Source organism: Mustela nivalis (assembly GCF_964662115.1).
Source record: "Mustela nivalis genome assembly, chromosome: 2".
Taxonomy (NCBI): Eukaryota; Metazoa; Chordata; class Mammalia; order Carnivora; family Mustelidae; genus Mustela; species Mustela nivalis.
This window is the reverse complement of record NC_139021.1, coordinates 179881650-179903156: the sequence shown is the minus strand read 5'-3', so window position 1 is coordinate 179903156 and position 21507 is coordinate 179881650. Positions and strand designations below refer to the sequence as shown.

Below are 21507 nucleotides of genomic sequence, written 5' to 3'. Positions count from 1 at the left end.
CAGCCCTCCGCCGCCAGCCAATGGATGGCGAGGGCGCCCCGGGGGCGGGGCGGAAGCCGAGTCTTAGGCTCTGTGACGCGCCGCCGTCGCGCTGCTGTGCTGGGGACGACGCGTGTCCCGGGCGGCTTTCGGAGGCCCAGCCAGGTATCCGCGCTAGCGGAGGGGCCGCGGCTGGAGCCGGGACCGGGGTGTCCTGGCCGGCGGCCGAGGCGGGCGGCTGCAGTCCCGGGTCGGGGGCCCGGGGGTGGGGGAACGGGCTGAGGGGGCGCGCTGGGCCTCGACCGGGGGGCAGGCTCCGCCTCTGCGGCCCTTTTACGTGGCGGGCGACGGGCACCGTGGGGCAGAGGCAGCGGGCGGGCGCGCAGCCTCGGCGGGCGGGGACGCGGCGCATCCCGGCCGGGAGCGGCGGGCGGGCGAAGGAGGCAGGAGGCTGAGAGACGCTGAGGATGTGGCACCTCCGCCTGCCAGGGCAGGCGGAGCCGGGCCGGCCCTTGGCCCTAAGCCCTGGGCCCTCGGCCCTCGGCCCTCCCGGCCCGCAGCCCCCCAGCGCCTTGGCTGCGTGCCTTCGGGTTTGGGAGAAGGTGTTGGGCGCCGGCGCGTGGGGAGGAGGCTCCGGGCACTGCGGGCACCTCGGGGACCCTGGGTTCCCGAGGTCTACCAGAGGCTGCATTCTGGATGTGGGGGAGCTGCTCAGTTAACGGGTGACTTTCGTAATGGGGTGGAGGGCCCGGATGGAGAGAGACCCTTGAAAAGGGTTCGAATCCTTCCGGGTAGCGCCTGGGCCCTGCCCCCAATCTGCTTATCTCTCCCCCGCCCCCAACATCTTTTTTCCCTCCAATCTGTCCAAATAAAAAAATTACAGAAGTAGAGCCTTATCTGTAGTAACGTGCAGACTAACTGGATGGTGTCAAGGGATTGGGGCCAACAGGGTTTTCAGCATGAAGACTTCATCCTTAGGGGTCTTTGCGAGCATCAGTAAGTTCTGGTTGAAATCAGTGGGGCACTCTTTCTCAGGAACCTGTGGTCTCCACCTTTTGTAACTCTTCCTACTTGGTTTCTGTTTTACCTCTTAGGTAAATAAAGGGAGGTGATAAATTCAGGGAGGAAAGCAGGCGTGTTTGAAATGAATTGGGTTTAATAAATTACTAATCTGTAATTTTCGCAATTCTAAGTCTCTTTGGGTTTGTAAGTTTCTGTAGGTAAACTGGTTCAGTTGGAACCTGGAAGTGTTATTTATGTAAACCAATTTCTTTATCTTACCTATTTGAAATAAACAATAGACTTCTTTCATTAGAATATCTTGGTTTCATCTTCAGAGAATCTAGTTCCGGATTATGAAAAAGATGCAAGTATGAAAGTAGAGTTCCTCTTTTTTAAAGATTTTATTTATTAGAGAGAGAGGAGAGATAGTAAGAGACTACCTGGGGCGGGGGTGGGGGGTTGTGGTGGTGGAAGGGAGAAGCAGGCTTCCTGCTGAGCAAGGAGTCAGGGGCCAGGCCTCCTGGGATCATGGACCTGAGCCCAATGCAGATCCTTAACGACTGAGCCATCCAGGCGCCCCTTGTTATTGTTTTTTTTAAATGAACCATTTAAAAAATGTAAATTCCAGTGTAGTTAAAATAGTGTTATATTAATTCCAGGTGTACAATGTGGTGATCCAACAGTTGCATATATTAGCACTCAAGAGAAAAATCTTTTTTTTAAAAGAAGATTTTATTTGAGGAAGTTGTGGGGGGAGAGGGTCCGAGCTAGAAGCAGACTCCCTGTTGAGCAGAGAGCCTGATGCTGGGCTTCATCCAGGGACCTTGGGATCATGACCAGAGCTGAAGGCAGATGGCCAAACGAGTGAGCCTACCACATGCCCAATAAATGTACTTTAAAAATTTTTTTTTTTTACTTATGCCAGAGGAAGAGAGAGGGAACACGCGCATGAGCAGTTGGGGGTGGGGTGAGGGAGAGGGGGAAGGGGAGGTGGGACACTGCTGAGCAGGGAGCCCAAGCTGGGATGAGGTGAGGTTCTATCCTAGGACGCTGAGATCATGACCCCACTGAAGGCAGCTACTTAACCAGCTGGGCCACCAGGTACCCCTGAATCTCATATATTTTTATTTTATTTTTTTAAAGACTTTATTTATTTGACAGACAGATCACAGGAGGCAGAGAGGCAATGAGAGGAAGGAAGCAGGCTCCCTGCTGAGCAGAGAGCCTGACGTGGGGCTTGATCCACCCAGGCGCCCCTCATATATTTTAAAATAGAGAAATTGGGGCATCTGCATGGCTCAGTCAGTTAGGCAGCTCTTGACCTGTAGGTGGTTGAGTTCAAGCCCCCGTGAGCTCTGCGCTGGGCATGGAGCCCACTTAAAAAAAAAGTAAAATAGGAATGGACTAGATTTTGGAGGTGTGTGGAGGGTGTTGTCTGGCAGAGCCAGTCCTTTTTCAATAGTAATGGTTAAGATGTTTGTGCCAATGACGCACTTGAGTTGAATTTTAGCCAGATTACGTACAAAAAAAACCCAAACCAACAAATTTTTCTTGGCAGAACTTAAAAAAAAAAACTGTATTTGTGAATGGTTACCTCAAGAAAAGTAAATATATGACCAATATAGGAAAGCCAAATTACAAGTGGAATATTTTAAGTGGCTTTTATAAAAAGTTTTTTAAAAGGGCACCTGGGTGGCTCAGTGGGTTAACCAACTGTCTTCGGCTCAGGTCATGATCCTGGAGTCCCAGGATCAAGTCTCACATGAGGTCCTCTGCTCGGGGAGCCGGCTTCTCCCTCTGCCCCCTCACCCCTTTCATGCTCGCTCTCTCTCTCAAATAAATAAAATCTTAAAAAAAAAAATTTTATTTATTTGACAGAGAGAGAGAGAGAGAGATCACAAGGAGGCAGAGAGGGAGGAAGAGGGAGAGGGAAGCAGGCTCCCTGAGGAGCAGAGAGCCCTATGTGGGGCTTGATCCCCAGGCTCATGACCTGAGCCAAAGCCAGAGGCTTAACCCACTGAGCCACCCAGGTGCCCCTTTAAGTGGCTTGATGAGCTTTGCTGAACAACTTCTGGTTTTTCTTTTAGAGATATTTAAAAAAAATAGTATTTCGTAGTGCATGCTAAATTAGATGAATTTTCAAAATGCAGCTGTTTATCGACATTCTGTTTTAGGTATGTTTTCATGGAGACAAGATAGACTAGATAGATGGGAGTAAAATAGCTTGAAGAAGGGCTTTGTGAATTATGTAGGTTTCTGAAAACAATGTCAAAATTTTCTGTCAGTAGCAGTTTGCCGCCCTCCCCTGCGTGAACAGCCCCCCCCCCCCCGCCCCCAGTTTGGGCCTTGGTTAACCACATGACAACAGCCTGGACTGGTCAGGCTACACATACTATTTTGACTCTTGAAGGCCATTAAATTTAATGAAATGAGCTTTTTAAAAATAAGTTTTTATTTAAATTCCAGTTAGTTAATGTACAGTGTACTTAAAAATTTTTTTTTAAAGATTTAATTTATTTGAGAGAGGGCGCACAAGCAGGAGGAGCCACAGAGGGACAGGGAGAAGCAGGCCCCCTGCTGAGCAGGGAGCCCAAAGTGGGGCTTGATCCCAGGACCCTGAGATCATGACCTGAGCCAGAGGCAGATGCCCAACCAACTGAACTACCCAGGTGCCCCAGAAGGTTCTTTAGAAGTATTTGTACAGATTCTGGTTACATCATCACATACCTACTGCAGGACTTTTCCCAGTTGAATATCCAGAGTTCATTTTAAAAGCCTTAAGAATGAGTATGGTAATGTTTGAATGTTACTGTTTTATCAGTAAGTTATTTTTTCAGTAAGACTGAACTTCACAGATAAATGGATATTTTATCTCAATTCTGTTGCAAATTAGCTGAGCAAATAACTTCTTGTATAAGATGAAGACCATTGGGGCGCCTGGGTGGCTCTGATTTCAGCTCAGGTCATGATCCCAGTGTCCTGGGATTGAGCCCCACATCCGGCTCTCTACTCAGCGGGAAGCCTGCTTCCTCCTCTCTCTGCCTGCTTGTGATCTGTCAAATAAAATCTTAGAAAAACAAAAAGAAAGATGAAGACTGTTGAATTTAGATAATTTCAAAAATTCCTCTCACTTGCAATACTGCTCTCTGCTCAGCAGGGAGCCTGCTTCCCCCCTGCCTACTTGTGATTTCTCTGTCAAATAAATACATAAGATCTGAAACAAAAAACAAACAAAAAAAAGCCATGCCAGTTAGGGGGCACCTGGCTGGCTCAGTTGGTAGAGCATGTGATGCTTGATTTGGGGTTTGAGTTTAAGCCCCACATTTGGAGTTGAGCTTAAAAAAATGCTAAATAAGAGGGTATTTAGGTTTTTTTTTAATACGTAAGTTCATTTCATAGTGCATCTCTGCAAGCTTCTAGTCACAAAGCTGCAGACCTTAATAGCAAAATCATTACGGAGAGTAGTTTTTATTTTAGAATTGGACCCCGTCTCATACAAATAAACTTCTAGACCTACTTGCTGTAATCCAGGTTGTACTTCCTAGGGGAAATGACCTCTGCCTTTCTTTAACCACAGACTGTTTTCTCATAGCTTCTCAAACACTTCCTTTCCCCTTAGTTTTGTTTTGTATGTTGCCTAAGCTTTTTCTCTATCAGACATTCAGCTTCACTTGTAACAACTCTTTCTGATTATAAATGTGGGAAATACAGAATAGTAGAAAGATAATAACTGAACATTTTTGTGCCTTCTCAGGTAGTTTTTTCATTATGTGACTTTTTTATAATCTTGAACATATCGTATATATTTTTTCACTTAACCACATCCTAAAACACTTCTCCGTGTTGTTATACTACAGTGGTTTTAAATGACAACATGCTGTTATGTATGCGATTATGTCTATCCATTCTCCGGTTGATGAACATCTTTTATGCATGAATGTTTCTCTGCATTCCTGAGTATTTATGATAGGATTTTAGGAGTGAAGTTACTGGTCTAAGAGTACAAACCCTTCAGAGGCTGTGATAATGGCTATAGTTATTTTCTTTTTAAAAATATTTTGTTTATTTGAGAGAGAAAGAGCACAAGCAGGGGGCGCGGCAGAGGAGGAAGAATCAGGCTCCCTGCTAAGCAGGGAGCCCCATTTGGGACTCAATGTGGGGCTCCATCTCAGGACCCTTGGATCGTGACCTGTGCTGAAGGCAGACACTTAACTGACTGAGCCACCCAGGCACCCCTGTAGTTCTTTTCAAAAGGGGTTTTAGTTCAGAGTACCATGAAGGAATGCTATGTTTTATTGCTAATTTGATCAAGGCAGAAATTGTGTTAATTTTTTAGTTGGTCAAATAGAACATTAATTCTTACTGCGTTCAGAGCATAAAAGGCCAAGAAATAGGTTTTAGACTTCACAGTAGTATTTTAGGGAAGTTCTGTATCATTTTGTATAGCTAGACCTTGCATTTTACTAGCCACTGTCCCATGTCTACTAGTTCCTATATAAGGTTCCTCTCCCAGATAAAACCCGGTGAGAGCTAGGGACTTTCTCCTTAGGAGAAAAAACTTATGCGAATGATTCTGCATTTTATTTCAGGAGTTATTGGACCCTCTGAACACCATCCCTGGAACTCAGATTAAAAATCTGTCTTCTCATCTGAACCGTGGGAAGAAAGGATAGTCGGTGAGTCTGGGCAAACGGAGTGCTGGATTTTGTTTAGTAACTGTGAATTCCTGAACATACTGGATTTACCACATTGTGCCAAGCTGAAAGGGAAGTAAGCCAAGCTCCAAGTATTAAGTTTTTGCTAATTTGGCAGCTCACATTGAGTGCTAGGAGGTTGTGTGATTTGGCTTGTCATTCAGAGAACTCTGTCTAAGCATGACTTAAGTAGTCTTTTTAAAAAATAGGTATAGACAAAAAATAAGAAAAAATATAGACATAGTTAAGTGTGCTTAGTGTGTGGCAACTTTAAAAAAATTATTTATTTATTAATTAGAGAGAGAGAGAGAGAGAGAGCCCCTACCTCCCTTTGCGTGAGGGGGTAGGAGCAGAGGGGGAGGGAGAGGAACAAGCAGACTTGTGCTGAGCGAGGAGCCCCGCCCCTAAGATCATGACCTGTTTGGAAACCAAGAGTCCAAAGCTTAACCAACTGAGCCACCCAGGGGCCCCCTGGCAACTTGTAAGATTTTATTTTTTTATTAGGCGGAGAGAAAGAGTGCACTAGCAGCGGGAAGGGGGGTCAATGGGAGGAGGAGAAGCAGGCTCCCCACTGAGCAGGGAGCCCAGTGTGGGGCTGATTCTGCCTCCTTCCCTGATTTGATCTGTATGCTGGGGGGGGGGGTCTGCCCATCTGAACGGATCCTGCCCCACAGTAGTCCCTTTATAACAGCTGCTCAGTCCACAAGATCAGGTACCACCTCTCCAGCTCCTCTGCTGTGCAACCTTGCCTGAGTCCCCAGGGTGAGTTCCTTGGCCTTGATGTACTCTCAGCACCGATGGCTTAAAAAAAAGTATGTGTGCTTAATAAAGAACTCTCGAAGGGCGCCTGGGTGGCTCAGTGGGTTAAAGCCTCTGCCTTCGGCTCAGTCATCATCTCAGGGTTCTGGGATCGAGTCCCACATCGGGCTCTCTGCTAGCGGGCATCCTGCTTCCTCCTCTTTCTCTGCCTGCCTCTCTGCCTGCTTGTGATCTCTGTCACAAAAAAGAAAAAGAAAAACCTTTCGAGTGTTACAGAAGAATGCGACAGTCAAAGCCTCTGACCTCCCATCCATAGTTTTTCTTGGTTTTCTTACCTATTATCCTGGCCTCCTTACTTCTAGTACTTCGTGCACATCCTGCTGTAGTCCTTATCAGGTTTGAGTCTAAACATGTCCACGTTTATTTCCCTTAAGCTTCCCATCACAAGGACTGGGTCTTTGTTCTCCCTTATTTTCTTGATTCTTTGGAGGACTTCAGTAAATACTCAACACGTGATGGGCTGACATACACGGACTTTGGGAAGACTCTTACTTTCACTGCCTTCTCTCCTTTTTTGAACAGGTGGGTGCTTCTACTTGAAGAGCACGATGTTTTCCAGACTAGCTCATCTGCAGACCATCGCTGTGCTTCGTCGTGGAGTTCATTCCTCAGTGGCTTCTGCTACGTCTGTTGCGACTAAAAGGACAATCCAAGGTCCTCCATCTTCTGATTACATCTTTGAGCGAGAGTCCAAGTATGGGGCACACAACTACCACCCTTTACCTGTAGCCCTGGAGAGAGGAAAAGGTACATTTTGAATTAATCCAATGCCCCTTCTCCCTTTTGCTTGAAACTTTTTATAAAAATTGCTTTTAAATTTTTTCAGTGTACATTTGCTAGATGCATTTCTATGTGGCAGATATGGTTAATTCAACATTTAATGAGTGTCTAGTGCTTGCTGTCTTAGGTACTTGTGGGGAATACAGAGGTGAACTCATTCAGTCTTCGTCATGATGGACATTGCCAGGAAGGAATGTAAGATCCTTAAGGAAAGTTGGCTGGTGAGGTAGTGACCGCCAGCCTTCTTCACTGCAGAGATACTGTTTTGCCCTTTCGAATATCTTGTGGGGACATGATTTGAGATTCTGCAAACTTTTACTCACACTTTTAGCATCCATTAATTATTCTCTACCTGAAAATGATTACTGATATTTGCCAAGTGGTGATTTAATGCACATTTTGAAATAACAGCCTTAACCTAATAAAACCAAAGTTTATTACTTAGCTTTGGGCCAGAAGATGATGTATAAGAGTATTACACATCTTTATCATTTGCTGTATTTATTTAGGACCACCACTGTAATCTAGATTTTGAACAGCTGAAAATCTAGACTTCTATAATACAAATTTGGGAACTGTTAGTAAAAATATTGTACTGGGGCACCTGGGTGGCTCATTGGGTTAAGCCTCTGCCTTCGGCTCAGATCATGATCCTAGGACCCTGGGATTGAGCCCCGCATCGGCTCTCTACCCAGCGGGGAGCCTGCTTCCCCCTCTCTCTCTGCCTGCCTCTCTGCCTACTCTTGATCTCTCTGTGTCAAATAAATAAAATTAAAAAAAAATGTTAATTGTACTAGCAGAGTGTCTGGGGTCAAGACCTGGTTCTGTATGTGCTAGCTTGGGCTGATTCTAAATCCAAGCATCTCTTTCCATATCTTTGTACTGTAGGATGGTCACACTTTTAGGTTTTTTTTGTTTTGTTTTGTTTTTTCAATAGGTTTTCTTTGATGAGATAAGGCTCAGCAGCACCTAAGACAGTATGTTAAATACATGGTAAAAGTTAGCTGGTAAGCTGCCCAATATATTTTTAAAGGCATTTTTTTTTTTAAAGATTTTATTTATTTATTTGACAGACAGAGATCACAAGTAGGCAGAGAGGCAGGCAGAGAGAGAGAGAGAGAGAGGGAAGCAGGCTTCCTGCTGAGCAGAGAGCCCGATGCGGGGCTCGATCCCAGGACCCTGAGATCCTGACCTGAGCTGAAGGCAGCGGCTTAACCCACTGAGCCATCCAGGCGCCCCCAGCTGCCCAATATATTCTAATATCTATAGTCAACTTAAAAATTTTTTTTAAAGCATACATAACTTAAAATTTACCATTTTAATCATTCAATTCAGCACCATTAAGTACATATACAGTACCATAGAGCTATCTCCTCTAGCTAGTCCTGAGACTTTATTACCCCCAAAGGACTCCTTACACCCATTAAATAGTCACTCTGCAGTCTCCCGTCTCCCTAGAACCTGGCAGCTGCTGACCTTGACTCCGTCTGTGGATTTGCCTGTCCTGGATGGCGGAACGGCCGCAGCATGTGGGCTTCTGTGTCTGCCTTCTCTGACTTAGTGTGACATTTTCAAGGCGGCCGTGTTGGGGCGTGTGGTGGTAGTCCGTTGCTGCTTACGGTTGAATAATCCTTCCTCACGCGGGTAGACTGTGTGTCCTTCATCCATTCGTCAGCTCATGGACATTTGGGTTGTTTCCAACTCCTGACTGTTGTGAGTAGTGCTGCTCTTGAGCGTTTGTGTATGGCTTTTTGTGTGAACACCTGTCCTCCACTCTTTTGGGGTATGTACCTGGCTGTGGATGGTAACTTCCTGTGTGACTTGCTGAGGAGGTGCTGGCCATTCGCTACAGCTGCTGCGCCTTTTACAGTATACACGAGTGGCGGTTTCTCCTTGTCCTGCCAACACTTGTTCTCTTTTTTTCTTTTTTTCAACCATCCTTACGAATGTGGAAGCTATCCCTGAGGTTTTGATGTGCATTTCTATAGTGATCGAGATATTGAAGCATCTTGATTTTCATGTGCTTTTGGGTCATTTGTATGTCTTTAGAGAAATGTCCAGTCATGTTCTTTGCCCATTTTTGAATTGTGTTTGTGTGTCTTTTTTTTAAAGATTTTATTTGTTAGAGCAAGAGAGAGAGAGAGAGGGGACAGGAATGGGGGAGCAAGGGGGGGCAGAACGAGAGGGAGAAGCAGACTCCCCACTGAGTAGGGAGTCCCATGCTAGGCTCGATCCTGCGACTCCAGGATCATGACCTGAGCCGAAGGCAGCCACTTAACCGAACCCATGAATTGGGTTGTTAGTTGTTGAGTTGTAAGTGTTCTGGATACTAGACCCTTAGCAGATGGGTGTGCGATTTGGAAGTATATTTTCTCTTTCTCCTTCTGTTGATAGTTAAAACTAATCACGATTTTTCGGTTATGTATAACTTCTGATTTTAAATTCCAAACCCCAATTTTCTAGGAGTGAGGGTGTCACTCCAGAGTTTATAAAACTTTTCATGTTATGGTGTTCTGGTTAAATATGTAATTTCAAGCTGGGCATATAAAATAGAATTCCTTATAAATCAGATTATTTTTAACCAACCTGACTATGTTTGAGCTAAAACATGATTAGCCACAATTCTGTATTATAAAGTAAAGGTTCATGTGTGGGTATTCAGAAGGCTTGCCAACAGTCTTAATCTTTGAACTTTACGTAGCTCACTGATTTTCTAAAATGACTCTCTTTATATATTTAGGTATTTACGTATGGGATGTAGAAGGCAGAAAATACTTTGACTTCCTGAGTGCTTACAGTGCTGTCAACCAAGGGCACTGCCACCCAAAGATTGTGAACGCTTTGAAAAGTCAAGCAGACAAACTGACCTTAACATCCAGGGCTTTCTATAATAACGTGCTTGGTGAATACGAAGAGTATGTTACTAAACTTTTCAACTACCACAAAGTTCTTCCTATGAATACAGGTAAAATATTTCATTTTTACATTAAATAGCCAAGAAAACAATCGTACAACTTTTTGATAATTTAAAATGTTTTTTTTAAACTGAAAAATTTTCTCTCTTTAATAGGAGTAGAGGCTGGAGAGACGGCTTGCAAACTTGCTCGTAGGTGGGGATATACTGTTAAGGGTATTCCAAAGTACAAGGCGAAGATTATTTTTGCAGGTATGTGAAATTCAGCATTAACCTTTGTGATGTCAGCATATATCATTACTGTTTCATTATCACTGGAGTATTTCCAGTGTTTGCTTCATCTGTGATACATTATTTGCTAAATGTTTCATAAAAATTGAGAGATTTTCCGGGGCTCTTTCTGCAGATTTCTACATAAATGGGTTTTTTTCCTGTTAAGTGACTTCCTATTCCTCACTCCCTAAAGTGAGGGACTATATGATTTATTTATCATCTGTTTATCAGAATTTTTTCATAGCAGGTTTCTCATTAATTAGATGGTAATTAATTAGATGGTAGAGCATTTTTGGCAGGTTGTTGATTTTGTGTTGTGTTAGAGTAGGGCCATATCCTAGGTGTGATATGGAATTTGCATCTTAGTATTTGATGTAGTTTTGTATCATGTCCTCAAAAGCTGTTGGAAGAGGAGGGCTGCAGCTGCCCTGGAGAGATTGCTGGGAATGGTTGAGAGGAAGGACGTGGATACTGATTCAGGAGACGAAGAGTTACTTCAGATGATGGAATCCTTTGCTTAAGATTTTCTCTCTCCTTCTGCCCTTCCCCTGCCTTGCTAGTATTTCCTCTTCCCCACCCTACCCCTTATTGGCATTTTATTTGTTTATTTAAATTTTCCTTTTAGTTTTTGATGTACCAAAATGTGTGTGTAATTAATGTGGACAACTTGCTGAGCTCAGAGATGGGTGTTCACCCACGAAACCACCGTCTGTCTATGCCGCTACCCTTTATACCACCTCCAGAAGCTTCCTTTTGCCCTCTTACTTGTTATAACTAGTACTTTTTACTCATTTTTTTTTAATTGAAGTATAATCACCATACAGTGTCCTGTTAGTTGGGGGTGTATAATGTGGTGATGGAGCAGTTCTGTGCGTTCCTCAGTGCACCTTGTGCTGAGTGTGCCCTTGAGGCCCTCGATTTCATCCGTGCCCCCCGCCCTTTCTCTCTGGAACCACCGGTCTCTCCTCTGTGTGATGTCATCTGACCCTTGGAATCTTTATAATGGTGTTCAGTTGAAAGGTTATGACTTTTTTTGTAAAGTTCTGATTTTCATTTTTAAAAAAATAAAGTGCGGGGGGCACCTGGCTGGCTCAGTTGGTTCAGCCTCTGCCTTCGGCTCTGGTCATTGTCCCAGGGTCCTGGGATCGAAGCCCTCAGCGAGGAGTCTGCTTCTCCCTCTGCCTCTGCCCCTTCTCCTTCTCATACACACTCTCCCTCTCAAATAAATAAAACTTTTATTTTTATTGTTTTATTTACATATTTTTTTTTAAAGATTTTATTTATTTATTTGACAGAGAGAGATCACAGTAGGAGAGAGGAAGGGAAGAGATCACAGAGAGAGAGGAAGGGAAGCAGGCCCCCTGCTGAGCAGAGAGCCCGATGTGGGACTCGATCCCAGGACCCTGAGATCATGACTAGAGCCGAAGGCAGCGGCTTAACCCACTGAGCCACCCAGGCGCCCCTATTTACATATTTTTAAAATTTATTTGACAGAGATCACAAGTAGGCAGAGAGGCAGGCAGAGGGGGGGCGGGAAGCAGGCTCCCCACTGAGCAGAGAGCCTGATGCAGGGCTTGATTCCAGGACCCCGAGATCATGACCTGAGTCGAAGGCAGACGCTTAAGGACTGAGCCACCCAGGCGCCCCAGCATAACTGTTTCTTGCAAACAACAGTGGCATTTCTGGTCAATGTCATTCTTATAGACTGTATTAGTCTCTTAAATATTAGCAAAAGGTACAAAGGTGTTTTCTCCTGAGTACTGAAGCAGTTGGTGAGTCAGTGGGGTAGAGACAGAAAGGCTGTTCCCAACTGAAATTCCCTTACACCTGCAGAGTAAGCCACAGAGGAGGCTGCTGGGCCTACGCGGAGGAGAGCACCTGGTCTGATGGGTGCAGTTGCTTTTCTTTTTTCTCTTCTCTTCTCTTTCTTTCTTTGGAGGGAGTGTACTCCAGAGGCAGTGGGAAGGGCAGAGGGAGTGAGAAAATCTTAAGCAGGCTTCATGCCCAGTTAAGAGCCCATCGTGGGGCTCATTTCTACAGCCCCAAGATCATAACCTGAGCCAAAATCATAAAATCACTGAACTGAGCCACCCAGGCGCCCCTGGTGCCTTTTCTCGCAAACAAGCGTGGTCCTATCAGTGTGCTGTGACTGGTGGACAAGGAGAGTGGGGGTCCGTCATAGGAGAGAGATCCTTTGCAAGAGTGATGGTTAGGGATGCTTTATGCCAAAATACAGTAATTCAGTACTGGGTTAACTGAGTTGGTGCTGGTAGAGGTGGTAGAAAGCTATTTAAAAAACAAAAAAAGTGGGGGAGCCCCCAAGCCTCTCTGTTGTTACTCTACATTGTTTCTTCCCTTACTTGAATGTAACCTATTTGAAATTACCTTATGCATTTGCTTTACTCTGATTCAGGTTATGGTGTTTCTTCTCTCTGGCATTTAAGCAAGCTCCATGATGATCCCTCTTATCCCCAACACTGAGAACAATGCCTAACCTACATAGTAGGGCCTTAAACTTATTAATGAAATAAATTAATGGATAAAAAGATGTTCCTGAACAAAGAACAGTATCAGTCATTTGGTGCATTATAATACCAAGGAAGGAAAAATTGAATGTTTAGATTTGCCTGAGGGTGTTTCAGAAGATGAAATTTTAAGTTCATTCTTTAGTGTTGGGTGTTTGAAAGGAAAATACTAATTCTCCCACAAAGGATATTCTTTTTCTTTTATTACTATTATAAATGCACCGTGTCTAGAAAACATGTGCTGAATGCCTCAGTTGTTAGGGTTTGAGATTACTGAAAGAAAAGACAAGTGTTGGGGCGCCTGAGTAGCTCAGTCGTTAGGCATTTACCTTCAGCTCAGCTCATGATCCCAGCCTTCTAGGATCGAGCCCTGCATCGGGCTCCCTGCTCATTGGGAAGCCTGCTTCTCCCTCTCCCACTCCGCTTGCTTGTGTTCCATCTCTGCTATCTCTCTCTGTCAAATAAATAAATGAAATCTTAAAAAAAAAAAATAAGTGTTTATCCTCTGGGGCTGTGTATTACAGTCGTAGGTTCAGTAGAGGAGTGCCTAAAGTAGCAATGGCAAGGGCAGGCCTTGGTGGTTGTGTGAGCCACGATGTTTGATATCAGGTTTTTGTCCCTTTTTTCTTCTTTCCCTAATATCTGGTTTTATTTTAACAAGTGAAAGCTCACTGGAAGCTCTATAAGGCAGACCCACATTTTTATTTTATTTTTTATTTTTAAAAAAGATTTTATTCATTTATATGACAGAGAGATCACAAGTAGGCAGAGGTGGAAGCAGACTCCCCGCTGAGCAGAGAGCCTGATGTGGGGCTCGATCCCACCCTGAGATTATGACCTGAGCTGAAGGCAGAGGCTTAACCCACTGAGCCACCCAGGCGCCCTGCAAACTTGCATTTTTAAAAAAATCAAACTTACTAAGGTAGTTTTTGGGGACAGTGCTTATTAAATCTGGGGGTTTGTTTAAAGTAATGTCTGTTTATTTTTCCTTTTCAGCTGGAAACTTCTGGGGGAGAACTTTGTCTGCTATTTCCAGTTCCACAGACCCAAGCAGTTATGATGGTTTTGGACCATTTATGCCCGGTTTTGAAATCATTCCATACAATGATCTGCCCGCTCTTGAGGTATCACACTTAGCGCCACAGTGCTTTAGCTTAGAGTAAATGTAAATGAAATTTATTGAATGTATGGATTGAAAATAGATGTGGGACTGTAATGAATGTCTGTCTAACGTAAGTTGGGCCAAGATTTCAGACTGGTCTCTGGAATGGCCAGTTAGTTTCCAGCACAGGGAGGTCAGGTACTATGGTCTAATCCTGAGAACCAGCTACTTTCCCTCCGTGTCCTGCATAAGTGATTTGGATAGTGTATGTTTAATTACTTTATTAGATAAAATTACTCAGTTTTCAGCTAGCCTTTTAAAATTATGAGTGGAGGACTTCTAAAATAAAAAGAGTCACTGAAAATGTCTTTTAAGAGCTATGTTTTTGGGGTGCTTGGATGGCTCAGTTGGTTAGGCATCTGCCTTCGGCTCAGGTCATGATCCTGGGGTCCTGGGATAGAACATCCGGTTCTCTGCTCAGTGGGGAGCCTGCTTCTCCCTCTCCATCTGCCTGCCGCTCTGCCTACTTGTGCGTGCACGCTCTCTCTCTGTCAAGTAAATAAAATCTTAAAAAAAGAAAAAGAAAGAGGCGCCTGGGTAGCTCAGTTGGTTAAGCGGCTGCCTTTGGTTCAGGTCATGATCCCAGGGTCCTGGGATCAAACCCCGCATCGGGCTCCTTGCTTGGCAGAGAGCCTGCTTCTTCTCCTTCTGCCTGCCTTTCTGCCTACTTGTGTGCTCTCTCTATGTCTGTGTGAAATAAATAAATAAAATCTTAAAAAAAAAAAACAAAAAAAAATAGGATAGAGTAGATTAAAGCTCAAGTATTTGGAGCTTTTGGTAACTGAGTATAAGAAATGTTATATTTTGTGTGTGTGTGTGTGTGTGTGTGTTTAAGATTTATTCATCTATTCTAAGAGAGAGAAGAGGGAGTGTGCATGTTGGTAGGGAAGGGGGAGAGGGAAAGAGAGTCCCAAGCTGACTCTGCCTGGAGTGCAGAGCCTGATTGTGGTCCCAGTCCCAAGACCCCAGCTATGACCTGGGTCAAAATTAAGAGTCGGATGCCCAACCGCCCGTGCCACCCAGATATGTTATACTTTGACATCAGATATAAGTTAGTATGGAAACTTAATTTGCATACTTAACGTAAAAATATATGCAGTGTGTGATTTCAGATTTAAGCCATTTTTAGCCTATTTAACCAAATAGGTTTAAAAGAAAGTTACTAAAACGTATTCATATTTTTTGGTAGCGTGCTCTTCAGGATCCAAACGTTGCGGCGTTCATGGTAGAACCAATTCAGGGTGAGGCGGGCGTCGTCGTTCCGGACCCCGGCTACCTGATGGGCGTGCGAGAGCTCTGCACCCAGCACCAGGTCACCCACCTTCCGCCTGCCTACCTTGCTTAGGGCTGGGCTGCTAGGGTGGAAGCAGCGATGACATCATTTTTCCACTAGGGGGAGACTTCATTCTGAGAGCTTCAGAACTTTCTAGTATGCTCTATCAGTGGCCTGCACAGAAGAGCTCTTTTTGCTAGCTCTGGAAACCGGCCAAGCCCGGGCCCAGGCAGAGTTGCAGACTTCCTGGGCCCAAAGGTTGTTCCTTCCTCCCCTCTCCCGCATCCTGTGGTGGGAGCTTCCCCAGGCCCCTGGTTGTATCCCTCTGCTGCCTTCCTCTTCTCACCAAGCTAGTACATACTTAAGAAGAAGTAACTGTTTAATACATGTTTGGAATAAGCAAGTGAGTTAATATCTTCCCAGAGAGTAGTTCTATCCAAACCTTGCTGAATAGGGCAGAATGGGCCTTGGGGAGGGAGTGGACTGATACAGGAGGTAATTGTGGGTCTGCAGATTTTTATAGGATGCTGCTGAAATTATGTTGGTAATTAAAAGATTCTCATAAATCTGAGGGAATGTCAGAATGCCAGATTTGTGTGGGGAAGAGTTCACTGTTGGCCCTGCGGAAACAGTATCAGTAATGAACGTATTCTCTTGTTTCCCAACAGGTTCTGTTTATTGCCGATGAGATACAGACAGGATTGGCCAGAACTGGCAGGTGGCTGGCTGTGGATTATGAAGGCGTCAGACCTGATGTGGTTCTTCTGGGAAAGGCCCTTTCTGGTGGCCTATACCCTGTGAGTTGAAGGTTCAGCCTCTCTCTCTAGTCACTGCTCCTGTGAAGTCTGTCCTTCACAGGGCCCTGGAAAAAGTGCACTGCAAGACACCTGGAATGTGTAATAGAAATATTTCAGGGTTCCAGGGGCTTGATAGGCTTAGTTAACCTGAACGGGAGACCTGCGTGTACCTTGGAATTTGCCGTGGGGTCTATTTTGGATGGAAAGATTTTACCCCAGAAGAACTTCTGTAGAAGTCTGTGTTTTTTCCCATTGTTTGGAGACCTAGCGTGACCAGTTGTCTACAGCCATGACTGATTCATGCAGAGGTTGGGGAAAAGTAGTGTTTTGTCGTAGCTTCTTCATTGGGTTTACTGTTCAGACCAGTCACTGGTACTGGATGGCCTGTAAAGTCTCTGAATGTAGAGTATGACATGGTTTTTTAGGCAATTCAACCAGGTGTTTCACTTTGCAAGTGAAAAGAATTCTTAAATTCTGTCATTGCAGAAAGTGCTTTCCTCTTGGTTCTGAAATGCTCTGGTTCGGAGCCATCGAAGTGTGCCTGACGAGCTCACACCAGGCCTGGGGTGTCACCAGTTAGTCCCCGGTTAACTTCAGTGAAAGATGTGTAGCCCTTGTTTGTGGAAGCTTCATGTCACATTTTTTTTTTTTTTAAGGATTTTATTCATTTATTTGACAGAGGGACACAGCAAGAGAGGGAACATAAACAGGGCGGGTGGGAGAGGGGGAAGCAGGCTTCCTGCTGAGTGGGGAGCCTGATGCGAGGCTCGATCCCAGGGTTCTGGGATCATGACCTGCCCTGAAGGTAGATGCTGAATGACTGAGTCACCCAGGCGCCCTTCATGGCACATTTAAAACCAGCTTCATAAGTACTTGTGTTCCCGGCGTGCTGAGAGTGGGAACGGTTAGTCTGGGAAGTGACTCAGTTGGTCCTGAATTCTCTGTCTTGCAGGTGTCGGCGGTGTTGTGCGACGACGAAGTGATGCTGACCATTAAGCCGGGGGAGCACGGCTCCACATACGGAGGGAACCCGCTGGGCTGCCGAGTGGCCATCGCAGCCCTGGAGGTAATGGCCGCTTCAGACCGTTTGTCTGGTGTGCATTTGTCTGGGTCGTGTCGATGTGACTTTTAAGTTTGAGCCCGTGGACGTACTGAGAAATGTAACAGGATTGCCAGGAATCAGAGAACACCAGTCCAGAGGAGGGACTCCAGGGGCGCGGCATTCTCAAAAAGTGATTCAACCTTGGTCTAGCGGATGGGAATCTTTGGGGTCTTCCGAGTTGCAGTCACTTGGGGCTTTCGTCCTGGAGGCCTTGGGTAGTTCTCGGAGCTTTCATTCTGTGACCAGACCTGGCCTGGGGACTATTTTTTTTTTTTTTTTTAAGATTTTTAAATTTTATTTTGAGAGAAAGCGAGAAAGAATGCACAGAGGCAGAGAGAGAAGGAGACTCCTGCTCAGCAGGGAGGCCAGCATGGGGCTGGATCCCAGGGCCCTGGGGTCATGACCTGAGCGGCTTAACTGACTGAGCAGCGGCTTAACTGACTGAGCCACCCAGGCAACCCCCCCCTTCCCCGACTTTTTTTTAAAGTGTAGATTTGAACACTTTTAGACTTATTTCTTAGGAGCCTACCACAAGGCACAAAATTATGTGATGTCCAAGGAAGGGCTTTTTAGAGGGAAAAAAGTAAAGGAAACTATTGTAGTTTAAAAATTAAAGTATATTCAATCCATTGATTTATTCAACTAATAAGATATCACTTGCATTAAACAAATATTAACTCTTATTTTGCTGTGAAATCAGATTGATGATGGATTTGTCACTAAAGCAAGGTTCTGTTTGAGCTTTGTATGTTTAATTAGAAACTAAACTGGTTGGGCCACCTGGTGGCCCAAGCATCTGATTCTTGGTCTCAGCTCAGGTCTTCATCTCCAGGTCGTGAGTTCAAGCCCCATGCTGGGCTCCACACTGGATGCGGAGTGTACTTAAAAAAAGAAAAATGAAACTGATATACTGGCTTTGGAAAGCAGGAATAAAAGTTCAGGGGCATCAGGGTGGCTCAGTCATTAAGCATCTGCTTTTGGCTTTGGTCATGATCCTGGGGTTCTGGGATCGAGTCCCACATCGGGCTCTTCTGCTCTGTGGGAACCTTGCTTCTCCCTCTCCCACAACGCCTGCCTGTGTTCCCTCTTTCTCTCTCGCGTGCTCTCTCTCTCTCTTTGTCAAAAAAGTGAATAAAATCTTAAGAAAAAAAAAAGTGCAGTGACTCTGGTCTTTATCTGGTCGTGTTCTTTCGCTTATTGTCCACACTCCCTTCCCTTCCAAAGAACAGCCTGAAACAGGACAATCTTAGCATTTATGTAATTTTTCTTTCATCACAGGTTTTAGAAGAAGAAAACCTTGCCGAAAATGCACAAAAAATGGGTAATATCCTGAGGAATGAGCTCATGAAGCTGCCGTCTGACATTGTCACTGCCGTCAGGGGGAAAGGATTGCTAAATGCTATCGTTATTCGAGAAACCAAAGGTACGGACACAAACTTTTTACTCCAGATGTTATTTTTATGTTTTCTCTGGTTATTGGGTTCCCCTGTCGAAATTGTTGACTAGGTCTGTTGGGCAGAGTCTCATCTGACTTCTGTTGATGGTCTTTGGAAATGGAGCCCTTTCCTCCAGGTAGGACGTACGTACTTTGTGACGTCACTTGTTATTCTGCCTTGAGTTAGTGACACAGCCCTCGGAGGCGGCCCGTTGCCTGCTGGTACAGCCCGCACACAGCAGTTTCTTGGGAAGCTTCCTCTTCGATGTCTTCCCCGCCTCCCTCCTGGACTTTGCACGTGGGTAAAGGTGGCAGGAGCAGCGGTCACAGTGACAAGTGCGGGCGATGGTGGTGATCAGAGACCCCCCCCGCACCGCGCTTCCGGAGTGTGGGCTGTCTCAGTGCTTTTTCGGGACTAGCCCTCAAGGGCTCCCTGCCGGATTTTCCTGTGGTAACCCTTTCTTTTAAAGCAGCGATTCCGACCTTGGCAACACTTCAGAATCACCTCAGGACTTTTCATTTTTATTTTATTTTATCAAAGATTTATTTTAGAGGGTGCCTGGGTGGCTCAGTGGGTTAAAGCCTCTGCCTTCGGCTCAGGTCATGAACCCCAGGTCCTGGGATTGAGCCCCGCATTGGGCTCTCTGCTCAGCGGGGAGCCTGCTTCCCCCCCACTTCTCTCTGCCTGCCTCTCTGCCTACTTGTGATCTCTGTCTGTCAAATAATAAATAAAATCTTAAAAAAAAAAGATGTATTTTAGAGAGAGCACATGCAGCAAGTCAGAGGAGGGGCAAGGGAGAGGGAGAGGCTCTCAAGCAGACTCTGCAGGGCTCAACCCACGACCCTGACACCATGACCTGAGCCGAAAATATAACCCATTGAGCCACCCCGGTGCCCCCTGAGGAACTTTTATTTTTTGTTTATTTTTAAATTTTATTCCCCCCCCCCAGGAACTTTTAAAAACTTGATCCAAACCTAGCCTCTCCCCTAGAGAGTCTGATTTAATGGGTCTGGGGGCGGCCCAGGCATTGGCCGTATCCTTTCGGTGACTCGGACGCACAGCCAGGGTTGGGAATCATCGTCTGAAGTGAGCAGAGTCTCTGTCCACAAGCTCAGGAAGCAAATCCGTTTGAGGAGTGTATAGTGTTCGCGGGGTTTGAGTAGTGTTCATTCCCTGCCAGCTAACTTCTCTGTGTCCTGCCCAAAGTCTTTTTCGCTGGTTCCTCATGGTTAATATGACAGCCTGGTCTTTTTCATTTTTGGAAAAATGAACAGATTTGTGTCTGATCGTACCATCCAAACCTAATTATGCACTTGCTGAAAAAGGACCTCATTTTTAAGAATAAGGACAGAGTGAGCTTGCACCTCCGGGCGTCTTTCTTGAGCAGGCCCTGGCAGTTTTCCTCCGCCGGGCGGCTCTTGCCCGTCTGTACCACGAGGGCTGCCCAAAACCCCTGTCTCTGATCAGCGCACGTGTTTGGCCATTTTTCTTTAGATTATGATGCTTGGAAGGTGTGTCTGCGGCTTCGTGATAACGGACTTCTGGCCAAGCCGACCCATGGCGACATCATCCGGTTTGCCCCTCCGCTTGTGATCAAGGAGGATGAGATCCAGGAGTCGGTGGAAATCATTAACAAGACCATCTTGTCCTTCTGAGGGGAGCGACTGTTCTCAGTGGTGCCCGTGCAGCTGGGGACGGTGGTCCCCGTGCCTCACGTGGGCATGCACCACTCCCCAGCGTCTTCGAGGACTTTTTAAAATATGTCTTTTTTTTCAGTTCATGCATAATAGAATGGCATTTATAAACACAGCTGTGTAATGTGTAAGAGAATGGAAAGGCCTCTCTGATGAAGTTTCTGTGTGCGTGTATTCTTTCTGGAAGTGAAATGTACCTACTGTATATAGAGAGCCTTTTAATCAAGCCCTTCAGTATAATTTATATGTTTTTATAATTTCCATACTGATACAGATGTTTCATATTTGAAAAAGTGATATGGGGTCGTACGTGGAAGACTTGCTTAACCTTATAAAGTTAAATTATAATCATTGAATTTTAGGAAGGATTAATGGTTAAGCTTAATAAAACACTAAGATTTAAGGAAACTTCGTACTGGCCAACACCAGGGTGTAGCCCATGAATGTAACTTTTAATTAGAAATTAGTGTTTAACATTCTCAAATTATGTTTTAAGTGATAGAATTTGTAAGAAGAGTTTATTTTTTGTTTTTCTTTAAATTAAAAGTAAAGCCTCTATTTAAAGTGTCTGTTATGATGGCAGTGTCACTGATTACCTAACATTTTTAAGCTCTTTGAGAATGTTCTTTATTGTGTGTGTTTTTCTAAGAGCCTTTCAGTGTCTTTGATGATATTTAGAAAAATAGAAATTATAAAAAGAAAGTCTATTATATTCCCTTTTCCCCTTTGACAATAATTGCTTTTTTCCTGTGCTTATAGTGGTATTTACCATTTTTATTAAAGTATCCTTATTATGCATGGTATTGTGCAACTTTCTTTTTCCTTTTTTTATCTGAACATAGTATTTTGGAGGCTTTTCTGTGTCAGTAATTTCAAGTTTATCTCAGTCTGTAGGGACTGTCATGTGGATGTGTTATTTCATATTGGGGGACACTTGGGTTGTTTCTAGTTTTTCCTTCTTTAAACAAAGCTTGTGTCTGCTTAATGTTTATACAGTCTGTGTTTGTGGAGGTCTCTAGAGGTGGATTGCTGTGTCAAGGGAATGAACTTTTATTTA

The 21507-nt window shown here is 44.8% G+C and overlaps 1 protein-coding gene across 1 annotated transcript; it reads left to right on the top strand.

Annotated features, from left to right (window-relative positions):
* Positions 1-27: 27 nt before the first annotated feature.
* On the top strand, positions 28-21248 carry OAT (ornithine aminotransferase). Its single transcript, XM_082721664.1, has 11 exons — positions 28-144; positions 5571-5657; positions 7017-7241; positions 10015-10239; positions 10345-10440; positions 13983-14110; positions 15338-15460; positions 16090-16218; positions 17171-17284; positions 18599-18743; positions 20251-21248. The coding sequence occupies exons 3-11, from the start codon at positions 7043-7045 to the stop codon at positions 20409-20411; spliced, it is 1320 nt and encodes a 439-aa protein (XP_082577790.1). The 5' UTR covers positions 28-144; positions 5571-5657; positions 7017-7042; the 3' UTR covers positions 20412-21248.
* Positions 21249-21507: the final 259 nt, after the last annotated feature.